The sequence below is a fragment of the Quercus robur genome, chromosome 5 (assembly GCF_932294415.1).
Source record: "Quercus robur chromosome 5, dhQueRobu3.1, whole genome shotgun sequence".
Lineage (NCBI taxonomy): Eukaryota > Viridiplantae > Streptophyta > Magnoliopsida > Fagales > Fagaceae > Quercus > Quercus robur.
In genome coordinates, this window is record NC_065538.1 from 68,804,646 (window position 1) to 68,822,813 (window position 18,168).

Genomic DNA, 18,168 nt, shown 5'->3' on the forward strand with positions numbered 1-18,168 from the left:
CAAAAGAATTAATATAGCATATTGGATTGTGTATTTTTTTTTCTTCCATAGCTTTTTGTCATTTGAAGGTGCATCAAAAATCTTAGTAACTGTGTAATTTTCAAAACCATCCTTTAGAATGAATTCATTCAAATGAAGTAGGAAAATGTATTTCTTCCTAAATTTTTCTTCAGATCATGTGAGATTCCTTCTCCAATATCAATCTGCATATGAGGAATAAATTTAATATATATTATGATCAAAATTTTTACAATAATTTAATAATTTAAATAAGTTGTACCTTAGTTTGGTTTTCAGCAAGATCTCTTGTAGATTTATTTAAGTTTTTCTCAACATTTTAATCAAATATCACAAAAGTTGTTTTGTTAATTGCATTAAAAACTTCAATTTGAATCATGTATCTAAAGTAGTTTGCAATTGTATATATAGTACTATAGTGAGATGAATATGTTATAAATATTTGGAGAGTATGTAGGTAAGGTGAGTGCCTTTAACTTTGGGATAGGGAGATTTGTTTTTATTTCGCATTTTGCACTCCAAAATGATCCTAATTGTGGTTTGACCTTCCTTCCATAAGCACACATGAAATATAATACCAACTTGTCGTATCAGTGTTGGTTGTTGCAATACCGTAACAGTTCACATCCTACAATGAACTTTGAAGTTAATATGAATTTTTTTTTAATGCAAATAGTATGATGTATTATTATTTTTTTCATGTAAATGATGAGTATAATTTTAAATGATTAATAAACCTGTTTTGTAGGATCTCATTCAATGCATTTGATCTCTTCTATTGTCTTCATATTCTTCAAAGATAAATTCTCCTATGAAAATTGTTTTGCATGTATTTTTGTTCTTTCTTGTATAGAATCATGTTTTGACCATTCGTATCATTGAATTTTTTTAAAGAAAATATTATGTAAATGATATTTTGTGAGATAGTATATGTTATTTATCAGAATTTTTTTATTATTAATAATTTTAAAAATATGCATATATCAATTATTTTACCAACCTCGAGAATCTCAAGATTTATATATATTTTTGTTGCATTGGTTGATGACAAAGATAATTTTCCTAGATAAATTGCATAGGACATTATTAGTAAACAAAAATTTATTGAATTGAAATTGGGAAAAAAGGAAGATGTGCTTTCGTGAGCATGAGATTTTCTAGAAATATCATTTGCACGTGCGAGAGGCGAAAGAGAGTTTGTAAGTGGGTAAGAGTTTTGGTTTTGATCTACACGTAGGAAGGGTCATACCTAGGTCATAACATGTAAAATAATAACTAGCCTTGGGCTTTTCATAAGGTTTAGTTTGTTTTTAAAAGGTAGCCCATTTTGTAGAGAATAACATTTGGGCTAATTGTTAAGAGTAGCACATATTTTATATAACAATAAAAAGAAGTTACTATGATCTATTAGGTAACAAAAAAAAAAAGGCTAAAAAGACTATGTAGGGCTCTTAGGCCTAGGAGTTCTTTATCTACCTGTATATTGGGCCTATGACCTAAGCCGAGGACAATGATCTGTCCGAGAAGGAGAAGTCTTCGTCAAAAGAGCCTGTGTTGATAAATAAAGAGTTTTGGTCATAATGGTTCATGAGATTGGGTTGAGGATGAATGCGTCCTCGGCTAGACAAAACTGAGGTCATAAGGGATGGTCTATCAACAAGGGTAACGATCCTGGAAATTCAGTTGGAGCAGATAAGCATTTCAGAGACATCAGATAGGGAGGAGTCCTAAAATATCTAAGGAGAAAATTGATGTCGCTGCATTAAATACACTACAGCTAACTCTCTTGCCGCATTAATGTGGAGGTAATGCTTGAACAGTGGATTTCAGCTTTACAGTTACTACATAAAGACTTATGGGGAGTGCTAATGGGACAAATATCCACACTGATCGTCTGGCAGGCACGTAGAAGGTGGAGATGAAAAGGGAAGACAATATAAAAGAAGAAGGAGGTAGTAAGACAGAGAGGGGCGAGAAAATCATGAAAGAATCACTGTAGCATTCTAGAATCAGACTTGTAACATTACATAAGAACTTTATATAAGAACCAGTATCCTTGGACTTCGCCGATGACGTTTTTTTCTTCAATTTACACTTGTGTATTTTCATTCTTTTGTCATCAGACCTACCTAACTTGATGTTTGGATAACTATAACCCAGTGTTCTAACCCATTCTTTACAAATTCATTGTTTTGGGCTGGGATCTCAAATCGGGTCCTTACAGACTAAATGAAAAATTAAAGCACCATATGATAGGATCTCATGCGATATATATAGATTTGTTGACAATGAGAAGTGGAAATAAAAATAGCATTAGTAATAGATCAAAATGAAAGTGATGCTCCTAACTTAGATAAAATATAATTAAAAAAAACATGAATTAAATTGTGTTAAAGAGATTTAAGGTCCGTTTGGTAATATTGTTCTAATAACGTTATTTAAATATTGTGAAAATAAGTGTGAATGAAAAAATATTGTAAAAATACATATTGTATTGTTTAAACAAAACAACCAAACATGCCTTGTATTTTTGTAAAGATGTTTTTTTTTTTTTAGAAACGTTTTTTTTTTTTTGTAAAGATGTTAAAGTAAGAAAATAGAGAATTGCCTACCCCAAATATGATTTAACACATTAAAATAAAAGTTGGTTTTTCTTTTCTTTTTCTTTTTTGTCTTTTCTGTACTCTGTTTCTCCCCGGGGTTTTGTTGTTTGTGTGAGAAGAATAGTTCTTTGGGAAAGAAAAGTTAGAGAAAAAGAAAAGAAAAAGAAAGAAACAGAGAAAAGGAAAGGAAAGGAAAGGAAAGGAGAGGAGGGAAAAGAAAGGAAAGGAAAGTCCATCTTAGCTGTCCCAGCGACCTCCTCGACCTCGTCCTTCATTCATTTTTCATTCCTTCCCATTTCCCATTTTCCAATTCCCACACTTTTGTTTTGTTTTGTTAGTACATACAATTTTCATGTATTTTAGTATGTCTTGTTGACAGCTTTTTCCTCTTTGGAAACCAAAGAAAGTTACCTCTTTTTTTTAGCTCACAACCTCGGACTCAGAAATTCAAATAATCCCTTCTTAAAAATAAAATAAAAAAGATTTTGTCTTTTCTTTTTTTTTCCTCATTCGTTTAAGGTAATTTCTCATTTCCCATGTTTTATTTTTTTTGTTGGGTTACAATAATTAATAATGAGACCATGAATGCACTGAAAATTTTGGCTTCTAAGATAGATGGTTAACTAAATATGTAGGCTAGTTTTTCTGGGTTTGAGATCTGTAAATGGTGAAGGATCAAGTTGGGTTTTTTTCTTTCATGAAGTTTTCCATTTTTTAACAAAGTTTTGATTTTTGATTTTTTTTTTTTTTTTTGGGTTTTTGATAATGTTGGTAGCTGGGACCACGTTTAGAGAGTGAGTTTAGGGTTTGCTCTTTCATTTTTATTTTACTTTTTTTGGGAACTAAAAATTGTATCTTGAATTTCCAGCTGCACTTTCTTTCCAGCATTGGATCTGGCAATACTTTGAAAAGTCTTCCTCTTTCACTCTCGATATTCATATATGAAGGAGTATTAGCTAATAGCTTAGCTCACTCTGTACCTTCCATCAAGTTGAAGTTGAAGAAGTTCTTGGGTTTTTGGTGCCTTTTTAGTGTACTTTTTTGACAAAAGCTGAAATCTTTGCTATTAATTTGGTCTGAGAATTTCAATTGGAGTTAGTTTCTGGGGAATTACAAGTGGAAATGAAGATGGGTACCTATCAGAATGAAAGGCCCAAACCTTGGTGAAGATTTGGTTTTGCTTTGAGAATTGAGATTCTCACTTCTCAGAACAGTTGGATTTTCTCTTATGAGGGGCTTTATTTATGCCTATATTTAGGATCAACATGATTGACCAATTCATCAATTTTGTTATACGCCCTCCCAGGTATTAATAAATAATAATATGTATCTGCTTTCCTTTTCTACTGTTAGTTATAGTTTACTAAAAACACTGTTTTAGCTATATATATTTCATATTTGTTGCTTTCATTTTCTATAGCTAATTAGTTTACCAAAAACAATGGTTTTGTTAAATATTAGTTGCTATCCTTTTCTATAGCTAATTAGTAGTTTTCTAAAAACATTTTGTTGACTGGTGTTGTGATATCATGTTGTGCTAGCTGTATATTGTTGTTCCTACTCAAGTTGTTGATCTTTCTATAAAAGATTTAATTTTCTCTTTATCTAATATGCTGCTGGATATGATATACAGGGCTGAGTATAACCCTGATCAGTATCTTTGGGAAAAGGACTTCACTCTTGCAGGAAGAAGTTACAAACGAGAAGATTTGGAGGCAAGTATGGACATCAGTTACCACACTGTTGTAGTCTATAATTTTCTTCCCTAATTTGCAACAAACTTTGTCCATTTTGTTATGGGTTCTGACCGGCTGCATTATTTATTTCTCAACATTTACAGCTTAAGAATGCAAGGGGCCATACGTTGCTGTGTAGTCATTATCTACCTTCACCGTTACCAGAAGATACACCTCTTCCTTGTGTTATATACTGCCATGGAAACAGGTCAGCAGGGACAGTTCTGTTGCAAGGAAATAAAGTTCTAATACAGTTCTGTATATTTTGGTGATATGTATGGATTGTTAAAACGATAAAGAAGCCTTTTCTTTAATATTCTGGTTAAATATTTAGTGGGATATTCATTTTAATATTGCACGATCAGTATCTGGAAGAATTTTTAATAACTGAAAAGTGCTTTACGTGCTAAGAGGTCAAAATTTACTGATATTTCTCATGTGGGCTACGATGCAGTGGATGTAGGGCAGATGCAAATGAGGCTGCTGTAATTCTTCTTCCATCGTATATAACAGTTTTTACTCTTGATTTTTCGGGCTCAGGCTTATCTGACGGTGACTATGTCAGCCTTGGTTGGCATGAGGTATGTTGCCTCTTTATCATCATTCATTACTTGACTTCCTGCATATAAAGCTTATAAATTTGTTTCATTTGTCAGAGAGATGACCTCAAGGTTGTGGTGTCATATTTAAGAAGCAACAAAAATATATCACGGATAGGTCTTTGGGGACGTTCTATGGGCGCTGTCACTAGGTACTTGTCTTTTCCTGACTTATTATGAGTTAGATCCTTAAGGTTTTCTGCATTTTCAAGAGTTCAAGTCTTTACAGTCACTAGGTTTTCTTGACTTACTGTCAAGTTGTAAATTTTTATGAGCTGAATGGTCTGAGATGAGTTGGATTTTTTGTCTTTTGGAAAATCCACAAGATAGTAAAAGCTGTTGTTTTAAATAAGTTTATATAAACTCTTGAAATAATAACCATCAGCTTTTTTATAACATGATGCAGCCTTCTTTATGGAGCGGAAGACCCTTCTATAGCTGGAATGGTGTTGGATAGTGCCTTTTCAAACTTATATAATCTAATGATGGAGCTTGTGGATGTGTATAAAATTCGGCTTCCTAAATTTACTGTAAAGTCTCTCTCTCTCTCTCTGCACATAGACATGTAAAGACATCATACCTTTTAAATGCTACTTCCCATTTGCATATGTAAATTTGTTTTTCATCAACGTTTGATTCTCATTTGACTTCTGGCTTATGGATCCAAAGAGTGATTTACTATTAATCTTTTAGTGACTAACGATTATTTAAAAAAAAAAGAAAAAAAAGAATCATTTCTCTTGATTTGGATATGAACTTTTACTTCAGCCCTACCCAAGTGCATTAAATCTTATCCATCTGGAATTGAGAACCAAAATTGCAAGGCATTCTTGGGGGCTTTTCCCTCCTCATTTTTCTAGATTATACTTCTTTTAAGGACCCATAGCTGACCCCATAATTTTGGGACTAAGGCTTAGTTGTTGTTACCAATTAGCTGATGCTTGATGCATATCATATGCTTAGGGACTTGGAAGATATGACTTAACTATGCTATCATGCAATGGTTCCAAAGCCACCATCAATTATATGCCTCTAATCAAGTCTAACAAACAAAATTAGAACAACAATCTTATTCCCACCTGCCTAACGTGTAGGCTTGTGAGATGATTTCTTTTATATCTAGCTCAAAGATTAGAAAATTTTGTAGCGATCTGATTTTTGCAGTTTTAGGGGATGAGCTCAAGTACCATTTGTTCAAGTGGGAAGATATTTGTTGTTTGCTCAAACTTAGCAGACAGCAAATATATTTGATACCAACATTAAAATATTATGGACTTACCATATTAGTGTTGACATCACACCCATACAAATAGTAAGTTTAAAAAAAAATTGGGAGCATTTGTGCATAGTTTTGTTTTTTTTGATAGGTAAGTAAAATTTATTAAACATAAAGGAAAATATACAGAAACCAGTACACAGGTAGTGTACTAGTAGTGTAACAGGATTTCATAAAAGTACAGGACTCCATAAAATCTAGTAAACTAGGGAATAAATGACTACTCAAAGACCATCCACTCATATAAGGTGCATAAGTAAACCAACTTCACTGCCATCATAGATTGTTCAATGCCTTCAAATGTCCGGCAATTTCTCTCCTTCCAAATGATCCACCTCACACAGAGGAATTGCATTCCAAATGTCTCCATTCCAATGTCTACCAAACCGCCCCTTCCAACAAGCCAACAAATCCAACACTCTTATGCATAACCTAATGAACCCCAAACAAAGAAAGGACTAATGTCCAAAGTTCTCTGGCCATAGAGCAATGTAGCAGTAAGTGATTAACTGACTCTCCCTCTTGCTTACACATGCAACACCAATCTACTAAAATAATGCCTCGTCTTCATAAGTTCTCAGAAGTGAGAATCTTCCTAATGCAGCAGACCAAACAAAAAAAGCCACTTCGAGGGGAGCTCTTACCTTCCAAACACTATTTTTTTAGGTAATAAAAGTGAATGCAAGTATACTAGCCTCGTAACTGTTGAGCACATGTAACTGTTGAGGGTTACTTTTTGCTTTTCAATGGGGGTTTTACTAACCTCGTAACTGTTGAGCACATGTAATGTAGGATGTAGCTAGACTTATTATTTGGTTTCTGCTTTTAGAAGTCGATTTTGAGATGTTTCTATATCTTGTTTATACATTGAGACTTTTACCCCGTCCTCTCCAATCAGGTTAAGATGGCAGTACAGTACATGCGGCGGGTAATTGAAAAGAAGGCAAAGTTTGATATTATGGATCTTAATTGCTTACAGGTGCTTCTAAGCTTTCTTACTGTGTTGAGTTGAAAATTTTAAGATAGCCTCATTAAATATTTAGCTTGGTATGTTGTTTTGTTTGTCAATATACTAGTTTTGAATGTGAACTCGAAACAACGAATTATGGTTTTTGCCCTTTCCCAGCATGATATGTAATAACAAGCTAATTATATGCAGTTATGTATTGTGTTAATGGTCTGGAATACTTGCAGGTTGCACCCAAAACATATATCCCTGCTTTATTTGGACATGCTAGCGATGATAGATTCATTCAATCCCACCACTCAGACCTCATTTTTAAGTCCTATGCGGTATTTTCTTATTCCAGAGATATTTAACTTTTGTTGAAAGTAAAAATTTTCAATTTTTCACATTTGACCATATCCCTGATTCTCTGCAGGGGGACAAAAATATTATAAAATTTGATGGTGATCACAACTCTTCACGACCCCAGTTCTATTATGATTCTGTTTCCATTTTCTTCTACAATGTCCTCCATCCTCCTCAAATTTCTACTGCTCATTCAAGTAAACTTGAGAAATATTATGATTTGGGGGATTTGAAGGTTGGTGCTGGTATGGATGAGGTAATTTCAATTTTATATAGCTACTTATAAAACTTTTATAGAGTATTATCCTTCTATATTCAATTGTTAGCATTGGTACTTGACTAGTCAAAAGGACATTTTTATCTGTTTTGTGTTAGTATCGCATGTGTAAGTACACCTCTATTCATGCCAATAATGCATTGTAGCTTAATTTGTAGCCATAGTGCATCCTACTGATTTCAAAGGAAGGTTCTGGAAGTTTGTTATAAAACTGAAGCTTCAATTTTTATAGTTTTTGTATGATTGGATGGCTTCTACTTGTCTTTCCTTGTCTAATTCGTTGGGGTTTATTGACCTCTTAGTTGTCAGAAGTTAGATTCATTTTAGGTTTATTGTTTTTGTACTTCCCATGTACTAGGATTGTGCCCTTTGTGCACATTTCTTAACACATTATATATAAAAAGCTTTCTTTTTTTGTATAGAAGGAATAGGAAATCACATTTTATAGTTGTGGTCATAAATTTAATTACATATTAGGCCAGGAGCCTTGCAGCTTAGTGGCATCACTTGCTCCTTTATTAGGAGAACCAGGGTTCAAGTTCCCCCTCCCATGCCATTGAATTATATATATATATATATAAAAGTTTTAAATTACACATTAGGGTGTTTTAGGGCCTTCTCTGTATGTAAAACTGACAGAAGTGTTACATTTGATCATTCAGTGATGAGATCAATTGAAGATAAAAAATGTGTCAATGTGGCTTCTGAATCACGTTTGATGTTATATGCATTTTGTGCTGAACCATGTTATTATTTTGTATTGTGATTGATTCATATCATGCAAGTATAACATTACCATCAGTATTTCCTCAAAACAACTATATGGGGTTTGCTATGTCATCATGATGTAATGGTAATTTGCAGTGTATTTTTCCCCCCACCATTGTGATGTATCTGCCATAGAGATTAATATGAAATTGTGCCTGCCTTTCTTTTCAGAGTCTCTTATATGAGATATTCACTGGTCTTCATTCTGCGCGCACTGATGCTGCAAGTTCATCTTCCGTTCCTCCTAGTGTTTCAACTGCAAAATCTGTGGACGAACTTCTTTCTGAAATTGCACCAGTGACTACCGTTGTATGAATCTTCTTTTGTAGTTTCGGCAAGCTTTTCACTTCATCTTTCTTCTTTTTGTGTTATAGCATTTTGTTAATTATTTATTTATTAATCATCATGCAGGATTCCATGCTAAATGAAAATAATACACCTGGCAGTCTTGAGACATCACACTTACAGGTGATTTTGTTTGGTGCTGTAAATGAAATTTGGAAAATTTGACCTATCAATATCATATTGTGCTAAGTTCCAACAATGAGCATGGGACTTGCCAATACTTTTAACTTTAAGGATACTCGCCCCTCTCCAGTATGGATTTTTTTTGTCCTGGCAATGGCTGGGACCCCAAGACGCCCATGCTAGGTGTCTGACTGTTACTTGTAGGTTTTCCAATTTCACTATATAGTTTCACTGGAACTCTGCTGTGCGTTTTTACAGGATAAGCCCAATGGCCAGAATGAAGAATGTTGCTCATATACAAGCTCAAATAGAGAAAGTTGGGGAAGGTGCTCATCTTTAGGAGGCAGTGATGAGGAATCCTCTGCAGACTGCACAGCGGCTGATAATGGCCATCAGGTCTCTCTCTCTCTCTCTCTCTCATAAATGAATTAGCATGCATTTGGCTTGACAAGCTTTTACTTTTTTCTGAGTATAAACCTTCAAGTTGCATCATCTTGAGGCCTTTCTAGCCAACTTTTTGTAAATTTTGGGTTGCTGGACAAACAAAAGATGTTTTGCCAGTATGTCATATTATGTATGGACCAAAGCCTCCATGTTGACACCCATTAGGTATGGTTCCTGGAACGGGTAATAATTAATTCTAGATTATAGGGGTACAGTATGCACTTGCACCAGGACCTCATTAATGTCTGGACCTGGAATAGTCGCGGTAATTCTCTGCTTCATCTTTAACGTTAGGCTGCACAGATGGAATGGGAAAAATTGAAAAACAAAATCATTAATCTTGTATCCCCGTCTGTAATTTCAATCACATAAATAAATAGTCTTCACAGTGGTATTGCTACCGGTGGACGTGTCTAATTAGAATGCCAAGATAAAGGAGCCGTGTAAATGCTAACTTAGACAGCAAGCTTTGTGGGGGTTATAGTGCAGAAATCTCTTCTTGAGATTGAACACAATTAGCACATATTTTTATTTTGAAAAACATAAATAACACTGCTAGAAGGAAGACTAATTGATTGATATGTACTTGTTCATTGATTTAATCTATTGGCATAAGTATTGAAAAAAGGCGGGAGTTTGCAAAAATGTATGTATGCATGTGTTATATATATTAACAGTTTTTCTCCACCAAAAAAAAAAAAAAAAAAAATCTTTCTCCAAAAATGTAGTTTCTTTGATTAAAAGCTTTCCATATTTTTATTGTTAAATTTTCTATATTATTTTTATACTTTTTTATACCTTTAAGGGCTCTGCTGGTTAGTGGATCCCACCTAGCAATTATGCATGAAAAGTTTCTCAATGAGAGAGAATTGCCGTAGAGTATTTAAGAAGATAATTACAGAGACACTAGGGTAATTTACCCCAGCATTCTTCACTCATCTATATAATAGATGTGCTCAAATATTAATAGTTCTGTCCTTTTTTTTAAAGATGTTTTTGTCTTCTTGTTAACAAACAAGTCTTTTTTTTTTCTTTTTTTTTTATATATATATATATATATATTTTAGAAAACTCTTAAGGCGTTTGCAACACCTCTTCGGAGCATGAAGAAAAAATCCTCGGAGTCATCAAAAGAGGACAAGAAGAAAACTACACCAGTCCCAAAGAAACCTAAAAGTGAGAAGTTTGAAAAGTTAGAGGCCCTTAGCAAACGGCTACGGCTTTGCTTTCTGAGGCGGGTAAACCATCGGAGACAACGCGCTTCATGACTCCTGTAGTATAAAATGGTGTTTATAACTGTAACCTAGGTGGTATCCTTTTTAGCTTCTTCTGTAAAGGCATTGAGGCATGAGTGTTGCTGTTCTTTCTAGGTGCCATTTCATCTAACATGGGGTTTTCTGGGGATATGTTTTCTTAAATCTCTCTCTCTCTCTCTCTCCCTCCCTCTCTCTCTCACACACATATGCACGCTATGTTTTATAAATCATGTGGCAAACTTTCATGCAGCATGGAAGTGTTGTGGATGTTAGATAGGAAGGATTTCTTAGGATTCAGAGTTTGTCATTGTGAAAAGAAGCTGGAAACTGGACATCAATTTGGATGGTCCACTTTGGTCATGTAGGTTGCCCATATTGGCCTGTGTCATGTCGTAAATCATGTGAAGTGTCAGTGTCATTGATTGCAAATGTGCCAAAAGTGTCCTTATGTGGGAATGCAAGTAGCTGAATGGCTGGTCAAGGAAACAGCTGAATGCACTTCGGCTGCACGCAAAATGCTTATTTTACTTCCATTGTGCTCCAATTGCTCTCAACCTCATCATATATCATGTCACGAGCCAACCTCCATTGTTATGATGGTTGTACGCAGATTGTGAAATCACAATATATATGTTATGGGCATGGCATGAAATACAGTACTATTTCAAGTTGGAAATTAGGGACTCATTTCGAGCTTCAAGCAAATGCAAAATTTTAAGCTTGTTCCGAGTTGGAAACTCTCTCGATTCCTCAGTTGTTTTTTTATTATTTTGGAGGGTGATGAATGAGTTATTTTCATTTCTAAAAGCAAAAAGGTGTGCACAAGCACAACAATATTACAAGCAGACTCCAGGTTGCAAACACAGCAACTCAACTCAAACTAGACTCAGCTATCAGAAACACCGAAATCCTCCACCTTACTGGAAAGAACTCTATTTTGAGTGGCGTTCTGACTTCTGAGCTTTCTTGCGTACACTTGCTCGACCTCATTCACATCTTAAATCAAAATTCGCAGTCGCTGTTATTATTTGTCCATCAAGAACCCCAGCATTTCTTTACCACACATGATGAACCGCAGAAGCAAAAGCAAGCTTGAGTATTATAACTCTTAAACGGGTATCTTGATGTTTGGGAGTTTTTATATAATCAAAATACCAAGTCTGAAGACAAATGAAATCATTCATCACGGAACAGAATAACAATTTTGGGAGGCGTACAAGCTCGAATATAGCCAACTCTTCCACCAAGTTGTTTATGATTAAAAATATGCCTAGAGCCTTTTGGTTTAGAGTACAATGTTTTTGCCACAGCTGCCATTCTCTTTGCTATACATCGTCCTCAACACCACAATTTTCACTTGACTAGAGAGGGATCAGATAATGAGAAATCTGGGTATCTCCAAGTTCACATCAATGCAATAGTTGTAGGGTTCTATGGTATGAATATCGCATGATAATAGGACCAAATCTCCTGACACTCCTGTTTACAATAATTATCTAAATTTAATGATACATCATGCCTCTACGGAAGTTCTTTGACACCAAAACTTAATTATAACAGAACATTTATCGTGACGCTTGTTTGGCCTAAGTCTAACTAGAGATACATCCTCTGAAGAAACTAAAAATACAAGACAAATTGTTATAGCCTGCGCATAATCACAGATCACCACTGCCCACAACCTTTTCCATGTGATCTTCATTCCTGATTGATATCCCTGATGAGGGTTCAAACTGCTCTCTAGGCAGGAAAACAGAATGAGGTTGCTGGTAAGAGGAGCTTAAGCTCGACTCAAGTATCTGATGTGGAAGCACCATTTCTGATTTAGCATACACTCCACCCATGCTGACTCTTTGCTTCTTCATTGACCTTTCACCTCTAGGACTCTCAGTTGGGGAACCAGCATGGCAACTAGAATCTGGAGTCAATGGTTCATGGTGAGAGGAGAAAGATTCATCAATGGAAAGGCTGGCTGGGGCACCTTCCTTGGCAGCCTTGTCTAGTAGGGGCGCCTCAGAGGTTGGGGCAGGGGTTGCTGGGTCAGTCTTGTCAGAATCCAGGCAATTGTCACCTGATGCTAGAACTGGGACCCCCGAATCTGTTGTTTCTGAAAGAACTCCACTAAGTCGTTGCTGCTCCTCAATTATCTTCTTCAAGTACTTGCCCTGGGCTTCTATCCGTAACTGCAACTGTCTCTGGACCTGTCATAATTTAAATACGCAGAAATTACATGCTTGCTAAGCATTCAGCTAATTTAAACTGATTACCTATTACACTAGGGCACCACAAATTACAATGAAAGGGACTAATGGCGGCTCTGTGCTATTTTCCTACTCAAATTTAAATTAAATAGGGTGATTCTCTCTCTCTCTCCCTCAAAAAAATCAGAACAATAGGATGCTAACGAAGATAATGATGAAAGAAAAACCAAATAATGATGTAATACTTAATTCGATACTGATAGTGAAAAGAAACCATGCCTCTAATTGTTCATGCAGCCGCTTCTGCACCTCCATCTGCAACTTGAGTGCTTCAGTAATTTGCATCCCACTGCAATAAGGAAACATTTATTCTCATACCAAGTAGCCCACTAACAATCCATTTTAACAGTCAGATGTTTTGTAACATGAACATAATTCACAAATTTATGTTTCTACGCAAATATTGAACAAAAATAAATATATATATATATATATATATAATTATTAATTAATGTAATTTTGCATGCATAATGAGGGAGCTATCACTGGTTAATCACCTAATGCATGTTTACTGATATATTATGACATGAGTTCATTATTTTTTCAACCTTCAACTTCCAGAAACATGTGGCATGATCAATTAATCTATACATGAAACTGGAATAAAAAAAAGTAAAATCGGCAGATATACTTACGATGAACCATCCAAATTTGAAATCATATCCCCTGTTTCTTTCTTATCAGCTTTTTTTCCTTGCATTAAAATTTAAATAAGAATCAGTAACAATAATTTTGAGGGAGCTCTGATCAACATCTATTATGTTGATGTAAAATGAACATTGAACAACATAAATCGATTAACTTACCATCTGATGAGGAGTCGGGAAGGTATTTTGCAAGTCGGTATTTCTAAATGCATCACAAAAAGCAGAGTTAACATAAATAACATATGTGAATAATGAATTTTATAGTAGGAATTCCCCAAACACATCCCTCAACCTCCAAAAAAAACAAAAAGTACTAGAGAGGAATAGATGAAGGAAGTTTTGCATGGGATGGAATCAACTGTTATGTACCTGTAAATGACTTTTGACATGGTATATTGTTAGACCTTGAACACCCATTACTCTGAGGACACCTTTAGGAGTTGCACCTGGAAAAAGAATTCATAAAATAAATAAAAAATAATAATAATAATAAAAAGTAAAAGGTAGAAAAAAAAAAAAAAAAACTTTTGCAACATTTCCAGTTACAAAGGAGTTGATGAATTTCTTCATTGAAATTCTGGTACTCCCTCAACAGTAAGTGTAGGAGCATTTTATTTAGATTTTGATGCAGTTCACACATTCTCTACTTCTCAACTGAATAACATCTTACGTAAATAAGCTTGCTACAGGTCCCAGAAATGACTTATCGAGAATCATCTCCCTCATTATCAAGTTGTACACAGGATTATATCTGTAAGAACCCATTCTGAGTCCAGTCTTTTTATCTATTAGAAAGAGAAAGGGAAAAAGAGGGGATACTGCGGCCCTAGATTAGTGCATGATGAGTTCAAGTCATACAGCATTACCAAAACACCAAAAACTTTTATTCCTCATTTCTCCTATCCTCATGTCACCTTTAACTTACAAAAACGGCCTGAAAATTTTCCACTTTCTCATGTTATTATCTATAACACAAGGGACTGGGAAAAAAAATTGTACAATATGTATGTGTGCACGTGTGTACAAGAAGTATTAGTTCCTATGAGTAATGAAGAAAAACATCTCTAATCTGCTAGATGAACGCTGCATCTTGCCAAATAAACAGCACAGCTCAAATTAGGAGAAATAGAACAGCAAAACCCAATAAACCAGATAGAGGTTGAGGAAACTTACGGTCTGGCCCACCAAGTTGTGCCACAGCATCAACAAAACGTTCATGAAGCTCATGTGTCCAACGCAACCGTTGCTTCGAGGCAAGACTAGCATTGTTGAGGTTGTTACCTCCATTGATTGGGTCCATCGTGCTGGCAACACAATCTAAATGCTGACCATGAACTAATGAGTTGTTTCCAACTAAGCTTGAACTATGAACACTCTTTTGCTGATACATTTGTCATTTATCTAAACAGAAGAAATCAAGGAGCTGTCAAGAGGATAAAGGGGGAAAAATCAAGACATTTCATATCTAACAACACGAATTGAGAAATATGAGCTGCTTAAAAAAAAAGAAGGGGGGGGGGGGGGGGTGGGGGAGGGAATCTTATTAATGAGGTAATTATCAAAGCCAGTATAAAAACTGGCTTTGACTCCCCCCTTTCTGGAGCTGAAGGGGTTCCTTAAGTATTTCAGATAAAATCTCCCTGATCTAGCCACCCATCCAAAGCTTGTAACCTAAACTTCTGAATCCAACCCTCTCAGTAAAGGGGATCATTTCCTGTTCTAGCCACAGTCATACACCGCATTCAACCCAACCCAACCAGGAAAATTATAATCTCCTCTAGCCAACGTCAATTCAAAAACAACCAAGTCAACAAAGCCTCATCACCCAGCTCCTCCAGTTTTACCCACAACTCAACAAGTCCTGAATCACAACTCGTGTTCCATAATTTATGTAACAATCTAGAATCTTAACCACTTGGGTCAGCAAAACCAAATTAACCAATCTTGATTTGCCATTCAGCTCTCTCTAGAGTCACATATTTCTATTTTCTTTTTAGTAAAACATAGAACCCTAAATCCCACAAAATCCATCCAATAGTTGGCCCCACAGTAACCAACTCCATATCCCCACTTAGATCCTTGACTATCATTTTTATTTTTACCACCTCAATCATTCTGTTCTTGGCTTTCCTTAACTCCTTTTGGTGCCTTCAACTTATTTTCACCCATATGGGAATAGAAATTATAGAGAATTGATCATGACTAATCCATGTTAAATATATCAATTGAACCTATCCACCCTGAACTGTGAGGGCATTTGCAATGTGCATCCAACACTACAGAATTTTTGCAATCAATATCCTAATTTGAAATTAATTTGCAATGTTACTTATCAAAAAAAATTAATTTGCAATGTCTACATCCAAATTAGTACTTAAATTAATAGATTAGCATGAAAATTAATCTGAAATTAGTAATCATATAGCATACTTTTTGTGATTTACGGTGTATATTGCAATTGCCCCAATTCTTTAAGGTGAATAGCTCCTCACTAATCTATTAGTTTAAACACGTTTGGATGATGGGGTAAACACTTCGAGTTAATGTCATATAGGGATGTCATTGCAAACACTTCAATTACCCCCATACTGAATATACCTACCATTAAGGAAGAAATTTATAATTTAAAAATAAAACCATTAAAGCTATTAACTCTATTTAAGAAAAGCATCTATATTTCATTTAGCAATTACTCACAATCCCCAAGTTGACTGATTGGTCGAACAAATTAATGTTGGATGGGACAGACTATAAATGAGCAAGAATAGACCAGATTGAATGGAAACTAGCAGGCCCCCGCCGCACCCGGGGGTGGGGGGGTTTGTTAAGGAAAAGAAAAGAAAGAAATCCCAGCACAGTATTATACTAGTGGATGAGGCTCTCTCCTTATTGTGTTGTTGAGAAGAGTCTCATATTTTCTCTAGGGTGAGACACAAGCAAGGAAGGCACAGTCCAAAGATCTCTATGAAACTTCCTCTCATCCTAATTAGAAACTTTTAATTATGATGACCATACTACTCAGTCATGCACAATGCATGAAAATAACGCTCTGTTCAGTTAGCAAAATTCAAAGCTTGACACTTAAATGTAAAATAATAATAATAAAGAACATGGCTTACATGATGACAGACAAGGAAAAATAAGTTTCCAGTACAGAGTAGATTCTCAAAAAATAAAAATCACCATAATGCATACTTCTTTATCATTGATTGGTAGTATTTTCACCAATACCACCTCTAAAGGGGAAAGGTACAATCTTCTCTTCAATACATCAAACTCTCGAAATGATAAAATTAACCAACAATTTGGGAAGGTTAATAATACAGGGTTATAATAAGAAGCCAGCAAATCATAATTTCACAATACTTATACTTGGAATACTACAGGACATACACGTGGATTTTGATCACCTAAATAGTTTACCCCTTTTGGAGATAAATGCGTTATTTGATTCCAACATAGAAAAATCAATACAATGCCAAAGAAAACTGCTACACCGTTTCTACACGATAAAACAAACATCTTTAACGACCGCATAACAACAAAATCACAAAAGAGCTGAGGTACGGAAATACTGAGCAATAAATATGAAACCAAACTACCTCATAATCTATGTTGTGTCAGATATACAACATAAACAAAGAAATGAGCTAGAAACTGTTCAAAATAAGGTTTTTACTTAAGAAATCTGTTACTCAAAGTAACCGAAAACAGTCAGAGACACCAAGTTATGAACATCACAATTCCTTTTTTTTTTCTTTTTTTGACTTTGATTTCTAAAAGCTATTTAAGGAATACTCAGCTTTGTTTATTTAATTAGCCTTGATATGAATATTCTGCATGTATGTGAAGCAGCCAGCTCACAGTTTCTAGTGAGTAATTGTACATAATAGGCACAACAAAATCTAGCAAAAAAACAAAATTGAATATTGTTGGCAGAGAAATGCAAAGAAAGCCAAGCATTTGAGATTTGACATGGAATAAAGGAAAATTAAGAAGCAAAGCAACAAGACCCATTTCACAAAAACAACAATCAAAGCATCCAGAACAAAGACAATTAGGGTTTGAGACACAAATTAAATTCAGACATCAAGATAATTGGACATTTAAGAATGTGAATTCACATGAAAAACAAAAAATTTAGACCCCCAAAAAAAAAAGTCAAAGTAAATGAACAATTAATAAATGGAGAAGAGAAGAGACATACCCAGATCTACAATTCAAACTCACACATCCCTGCCTTTAGTTTTTGGTCTCTGTCTCTGTCTCTGTGTCTGAATTTCAGGAAAAAAATTGAAAATTTAGGAGAGAATATGATATGACTTGTTGTCTCTTGTCTCTCTGGGTGTCAGTGTTTTTAAGAAGGAATAGGATCTCTCTTCAGACGCAAAAGGGTAGTCTTAAAAGGACCTGAAAACTCACGAACCTGACTTGACCACCCAAAGTCCTCCCTTCCCTATGTTTGTTTTTTCTTTTCTTTTTTCTTATTTATCTATTTTTCTC

The 18,168-nt window shown here is 34.9% G+C and overlaps 2 protein-coding genes across 7 annotated transcripts; one reads left to right on the plus strand and one right to left on the minus strand.

The window, feature by feature from the left end:
* The first annotated feature begins 2,753 nt into the window (after positions 1–2,753).
* LOC126726825 (uncharacterized) lies at positions 2,754–11,486 on the plus strand. 3 transcript variants are annotated; one of them, XM_050432201.1, is made up of 14 exons: positions 2,754–3,140; positions 3,490–3,927; positions 4,255–4,336; positions 4,462–4,565; positions 4,812–4,938; positions 5,014–5,108; positions 5,363–5,486; positions 7,131–7,211; positions 7,427–7,525; positions 7,615–7,800; positions 8,761–8,898; positions 9,001–9,057; positions 9,316–9,453; positions 10,307–10,650. In XM_050432201.1, the coding sequence occupies exons 2-14, from the start codon at positions 3,866–3,868 to the stop codon at positions 10,319–10,321; spliced, it is 1,308 nt and encodes a 435-aa protein (XP_050288158.1). In that variant the 5' UTR covers positions 2,754–3,140; positions 3,490–3,865; the 3' UTR covers positions 10,322–10,650. The 3 variants fall into 3 exon arrangements, with proteins under 3 accessions (XP_050288158.1, XP_050288157.1, XP_050288155.1); XM_050432198.1 differs by having other exon boundaries at positions 2,758–3,140; positions 10,569–11,486; XM_050432200.1 differs by lacking the exon at positions 7,131–7,211 and having other exon boundaries at positions 2,756–3,140; positions 10,569–11,486.
* A 724-nt stretch (positions 11,487–12,210) lies between these two features.
* On the minus strand, positions 12,211–18,163 carry LOC126726826 (myb family transcription factor PHL7). Of its 4 annotated transcripts, XM_050432204.1 has the most exons (8): positions 17,873–18,163; positions 17,089–17,167; positions 14,839–15,066; positions 14,035–14,111; positions 13,825–13,867; positions 13,654–13,711; positions 13,238–13,307; positions 12,211–12,958 (listed from the first exon to the last, which is right to left on the minus strand). In XM_050432204.1, the coding sequence occupies exons 3-8, from the start codon at positions 15,053–15,055 to the stop codon at positions 12,416–12,418; spliced, it is 1,008 nt and encodes a 335-aa protein (XP_050288161.1). In that variant the 5' UTR covers positions 15,056–15,066; positions 17,089–17,167; positions 17,873–18,163; the 3' UTR covers positions 12,211–12,415. The 4 variants fall into 4 exon arrangements, with proteins under 4 accessions (XP_050288161.1, XP_050288160.1, XP_050288162.1 ...); XM_050432203.1 differs by lacking the exon at positions 17,089–17,167 and having other exon boundaries at positions 14,839–15,088; XM_050432205.1 differs by lacking the exon at positions 17,089–17,167 and having other exon boundaries at positions 13,654–13,702; positions 17,873–18,159.
* Positions 18,164–18,168: the final 5 nt, after the last annotated feature.